General features: G+C 39.6%; 1 protein-coding gene across 1 annotated transcript in view; it reads left to right on the forward strand.

The window, feature by feature from the left end:
• LEKR1 (leucine, glutamate and lysine rich 1) overlaps window positions 1-6000 on the forward strand; it is a 120077-nt gene that overhangs the window by 97185 nt on the left and 16892 nt on the right. Inside the window, exon 12 of the mRNA XM_014546239.1 lies at window positions 4240-4404. Coding sequence (XP_014401725.1) covers window positions 4240-4404 — 165 coding nt within the window. The remainder of the gene's footprint in view (window positions 1-4239; window positions 4405-6000) is intronic.

Genomic DNA, 6000 nt, shown 5'->3' on the forward strand with positions numbered 1-6000 from the left:
TGCACTGCACTGAAGGACTAGTGAGATCATGTTTCATATTCTTTATGGGACTGGAAATTACAGCAACGTTTCCGACAGCAGTTTGGCAGTATGTATGAAGACATATTATAAATCCCATATTTGACTCAAAATTTTCACTCATGAAAGTATTATAGAGACTTACAGATCCTTCTCTTCCCTTAGCTCCTTAGCTCCTCTTAGACCAGTGATGGCGAACCTTTTGAGCTCGGCGTGTCAGCATTTTGAAAAGCCCTAACTTAACTCTGGTGCCGTGTCACATATAGAAATTTTTTGATATTTGCAACCATAGTAAAACAAAGACTTATATTTTTGATATTTATTTTATATATTTAAATGCCATTTAACAAAGAAAAATCAACCAAAAAAATGAGTTCACGTGTCACCTCTGACACGCGTGTCATAGGTTCGCCATCACTGGCCTAGATAGAGTGAACTTCCCTGCCTTTGCTTGTGTATAAGTTTCTCATCTCCTCAGCCACACCCCAGGAAGGACTTTCAGAGACAGGCTCCTGTGAACTCTTTGCTTTCATGATCCACTCTAGTATTACTGAACACTGTGTTCTGTCCCTGAGGTGCTAATGCAGCCAGTAGACCAAGTTAGTGTTGGCATCTGACCATATAAGAGTATTATGTTCTTGCTTTATGCTGTTAATTTGATGATGAAAATAAACCTGTATAGGATTCTGTAAGTTCTTACTAAGACCATGATATCTTTCTAATAAATTAATTACATCATAGGTGTATTTTGGCAGGTATAACATTTTCTATAACATTTTCTATAAAATTTCATTTTGTTGAGAGGGCATGACTTCTTATTAATAAATCTTATAATTCAGCTTAGCAGTAAATCAAGATCCAGATCAGTAAAGCCAAGATATGATAATTATGTCCTGGTTGTGTTAGCTATTGAAGCTATGAATAAAAAGTTCCCTGAAAGTCCTCTCATGAGAAAGAAGAATCACTAATATGACATTGTCATCTCTTTCTTGGGTCACTGTGCCTTTGTGTAGGAATATAGTGTTCCCTTTATAAATATATAATACACATATTAGAATAAACTTTGTAACTTAAGTGCTTTATCATTAAAAAATGTAGACAGCCATTTGTGCCTGTGCTTAATTACTTTAGAGTACGTAAAAAGCACATAACAAAATCAACTGTTGCTATGCAACAAGGATGGCACATTTGAAAATAACTATATGTTTACTAATTGCCATGGATTTTTGTTTACTTGAAGTGTTGTTTCAATGTGAAGAATGAAAATTAATGTGCATGCTGAACATTTAAAATTGGTTCCCAATGCACAATGGTGTTACTATTCAGTGAAAATTCTGCAATTAATAAATCTCCTATAGCTGGAATGCTAATTTGACTTAGTTTTAAATAGTACATAGATCTTTTAAAAACAAATAGTTCAACATTGTTCTTGAGCTTCTAAATAATGTTACTTAGTTGGGTTTTTTAAAATATTGTCAAGGTATCTGGTGGGCCGTTAACTCTTACAGTCATACCTTGCGATCTTTCCAAATGTTTTGCATTTGATTTCCTTCTTTCATGTGTTCTTGACTTATCTATCCCAGTGTGGCTGGAGCACAGTGATCAAGTGGGGAAAGTTAGGTTGGAGAAGTCCAGGGCTGCCAGAGATGGCATTTGGGTTGTGCCCTGCACAATAGCACAGGCCAAGGGAGAGAAGGGGGCTGCAATCCAGCCTGTGCTCTGCTCACCAAGTACTGTGCCTGGCATGAGGCTGACTTCATCTAAGGAAGGGGTGCTTTGTTGATTCACATGAAGGTGTCATATAGGCTGGTAGTGGCCCTATAGAAGATCATGTAGAGGCCTTTTGATTTTATCCTAATGCACTGAGAAATCACTAAGAGGGAATAAGAGAATCCAGTTTTTATTTTGTAAAGGCAAAATGAACAGGATTTAATGCTGGACTGGGTGTGGAGGGTAAGGGAGAGAGGGGAATGATTTGAATAACTAGATGGATGGTGGTTCTGAGTCCTGAGATGGGGCGGGGGGGTGCTGGGGGCAGAACAGGTGGAGACAGGTTTTTGTATCAAGATTTCTGGTTCAGACACTTTATTTGAGACACCTGTGAAGTTCCTAAATGGCTACCAGGAGGCAGGTGGATGTAAGTACCTGGAATTCACAGGAACATCTGTTCTTTTTTTCTGAGTGCCCCTAAGGCAGTGGTTCTCAACCTTGGCTGCACATTAAAATCACCGGGGAATTTTTTTAAATCCTGATTTCTGGGCCTCATCCTCCAAAATTCTGTTTCTTTGTTATGGGGTGAGGCCACAGCATTAGTAACAAAGAAACAGAATTTCCGGAGGATGAGGCCCAGAAATCAGGATTTTAAAAAGATTCCCAAGTGATTCTAATGTGCAGCCAAGGTTGAGAACCACTGCCCTAAGGTGTTCCTTGTCTTTAGTAGTCCAAGAGCAACACATTTGAACAACCCTATATGTTTCTAAATGATCACCAGCATCCTTTTCCCTAAACAATCCAGAAATTGATTTTGAGAGAGCCAAAAGAATTTATTGCAGTGAATATAAATATAATTGCTTTGCCTTGGGGCAAATGCTCAGACCTGTACCCAGTACAATAAACCCAATGACCCCACACTGGAGCTAGGCTTCTGTCTGCATTTTATTTCATTTAAAGGGCTTCCCACAAACCTTCTTAGCAATCTCTCTGTTTCCTGGTAATCTGGTTTCAGTGTTCCCTTGAGAAATGCAGACTGACAGCTCTCCTCTTCTTACGGTGACCTCAACCACAGAGTCTCACTAAATCAGGTTTGACAGTTTTTCTACCAAGTTATCTGGCATTAACTCCCCCTGAGAATTTAGAATCATGGCACAGTGTAAATCCAGAGCCAGCCTGTCACTGGGATCCCTTCTCTAATCTCACTAGATGAACTCTCAGGCCTGAAGGAATCCAGGACTCTTTCTTGCTCCAGTAGCAGAGCCAAAAACAGTGGTTAAAAACCACAGGGAGAGAGATGTTGGCTCAGCTAAAGGAAGCAGTGCCTAATGCTTAGTGCTGTCTGAAAATGGAAACGCCTGCTGGGAAAGGAGTGAGTTACAGTTTCTATGGTAGAGGCACAGAGCAGACAATCATTTGGTGTGGATTCCATGGTAGAGACTGAGGGATCGGGGCATAGAAGTGATCTCCATTGACTATTATAACCCTGCTCATGCTACAGCTTCACTTAGATGTTTCATCCCATTTCATCCTCATAAGGACCCCCAAGGGAACTTTAGTCATAACCCCACCAGGAAAAATTATAGTCACAATTAACAGCATACAACTGGAAAGTGTCAGAACCAGGATTTAAACTCAACTCTATCTAAATCCAAAATCCTTGTTTATTCTTTCCACTAGTCATAAAAGCTTGAGAAATTGAGCTAAGGGATTTCTATGGTTCCTTCCAGCACTGTGATTCTATCTGAGTCAAAATATGGATACAGGCATTACTGACCCATGTTTTCCTTAAACAACCTTCTGGCCACAATCACATTAAAATGATCATCTATGGTCTCCATCAAGAAAGGACCATTAAAAACTCAACATTTGTACTTTATATCCCCTCTGACTTTCAACAGAAGTTAGTCTAAGGGCCTCAAATTTTTTTTAAAAATAGGATTGCTGGCAAGGACTGTGTTTAAGTATAAATGTACAGAAGACAAAGCTATTAGTATTTCTCAAAACTGTAATCATATATTGTTCTAACTTTTCTACTTATTTTCAGGTCTTAGAAGATCTTGAAATATTTGACCCAAGGTCAATTTTTCTGGCCTAAGTTCTGAGTCAACTTTTTAAAAAATACTAGAATTTAAAAATTATATTAATCTTTTGAATTAGAATTTTAAAAAATATTAGAGTCTGGCCCAGCCGTGGTGGCTCAGAGGATAGAGCATCAACCTGCAGACCCAAGGGTCCCAGATTCGATTCCAGTCAAGTGCAGATGCTTGGTTGCAGGCTCCTCCCCGGCCCAGGCCCTGGTCAGGGCTCATGCAGGAGGCATCCAATTGATGTGTTTCTCTCACATCGATATTTCTCTCTGTCTTTCCCTCTTTCTTCCACTCTTTCTAAAAAGCAATAGAAAAATATCCTCAGGTGAGGATTTAAAAAAAATTGGAACCTGAAAATAAGATTAATTTACTTATTTTATGGTAAAATGGCTTTATATGAGTGTTAAATGCTATTTTTTAGATTGAAGCTGAACTCGCCAAGGAAAGAGCCCAACATTTAGTTGAATTTGAGGAGCAAGCTCTTCTCTTTAAGGAAGAAGCTAAACTGGAACTTGATATTGAAAAGGAAAAACACCAAGAAATAATCCAAAAGTATAAGAAAGAACAAGAGGAGCTACAAATGAAGGTCTGTCATTCTGATGATCACCATTACTTAATGGGTTTAACACTATGGATGTTGGTTATTTCCTCCTGAGAGCACTACAGTGTTTATAACTCCAGCAGTTTTCCTCATAGTCACTGTGCCTTGTTTTAGCCACATAGATAGAATGGTTTGGATATTCTCCAGATGAATAGCTGATATAAATTATACAAGCATGCAATCCAGGTATGTATGGAATTTTTTATAAAAATAAACTTATTTTTTAAAACAGCATAAATTATGTAACTAATAATTAGCATCGTTAGCTATTCCAACTCATCAAATATCAAACATCAAAAGATAATGAGGTGTTTGGCATAATTAAAAATTTTCTAACAACTAAAGCCTATCTTCTTTAATTGTAAATATTTTCAATTCCAACTATTTTTGAAGGGAAATGTTTTTAAAATGTAACCACCTCCATAATTTCTGAAAGAATGTGTCCTAAATATACTTTAAAGTTTTGTTAAGGTTTCCCTGTTTTTATAAGGCCTGAGTGTAGTAGTATGCATGTGTTCATGTGTGTGTGTGTGTGTGTGTGTGTGTGTATTAACCAAGATGCAGTGGGGAAAGCAATATTTTGAATAAAATCATTAACAGTCTGTGTAAAGTAAGCATCAAATGGGATTGGATGGCCTCTGCTTTGGTGTACAGGGGATATGGTACAACCTTCTCAAAGGCAGGCCCAGCTACAAGATTGTATGATAAATGCAGTATCACAGGGCTCCATACTCAGAAAGGCCTCATGTTTGGGTGTAATGCTCTGCAGATGCTGTTTTGAAATTCTTAATAATGTTTCCCTTTATTGTTGAAAGTGTTACAGATATCCCTTTTCCCCCAATTGTCCCTCTCCACCTGGTTCCCACCCCTCCCTAGGCCTTCACGGCACTATTGTCTATCGATGGGTTATGCATATCCTATAAATAATAAAAGGCTAATATGCAAACCAACCAAACGGTGAACGACTGGTCTCTATGACTCGCAGACGCTCAACGCAGGAGCTGCCCCCTGGTGGTCAGTGAGCTCCCACAGTGGTAGCACAGTTCAGCCAGAAGCTGGGCTCATGGCTGGCGAGCGCAGTGGTGGCGGCGGGAGCCTCTCCTGCCTTCGTGGCAGCGCTAAGGATATCCAGCTGCTGTGTTAGGCCCTCTCTAAGCCGTCAGTTGGACATCCCCCAAGGGCTCCTGGACTGTGGGAGGGTGCAGGCGGGCTGAGACCCCCCTCTCCCAGTGCACGATTTTCAAATGCAAATAAGTTCTTTGGTTAATCTCTTCCTGCCCCCTCTCTTTCCTCTGAAATTCATCAGTCGGTTGCATGCTTCAGTGTCTCTGGATCTATTTTGTTCGTCAGTTTATTTAGTTCATTAGATTCCACATATAAGTGAGATCATGTGATACTTGACTTTTTCTGACTGGCTTATTTCCCTTAGCATAATACTCTTCAATATTATCTTTCAATTTGTGTTTTATCATATAAGTGAAGTCCTATTGGAACAATGGGCACATGCGGGGAACTTGGAGCCTTGGCTCACCAAAGATTCCGCCTCCCTGAGGCAGGTTCTCTCCCAGGCAGGCCTCTTGC

The sequence above is a fragment of the Myotis brandtii genome, unplaced genomic scaffold (genome assembly GCF_000412655.1).
Source record: "Myotis brandtii unplaced genomic scaffold, ASM41265v1 scaffold436, whole genome shotgun sequence".
In the NCBI taxonomy this organism is placed as follows: Eukaryota; Metazoa; Chordata; class Mammalia; order Chiroptera; family Vespertilionidae; genus Myotis; species Myotis brandtii.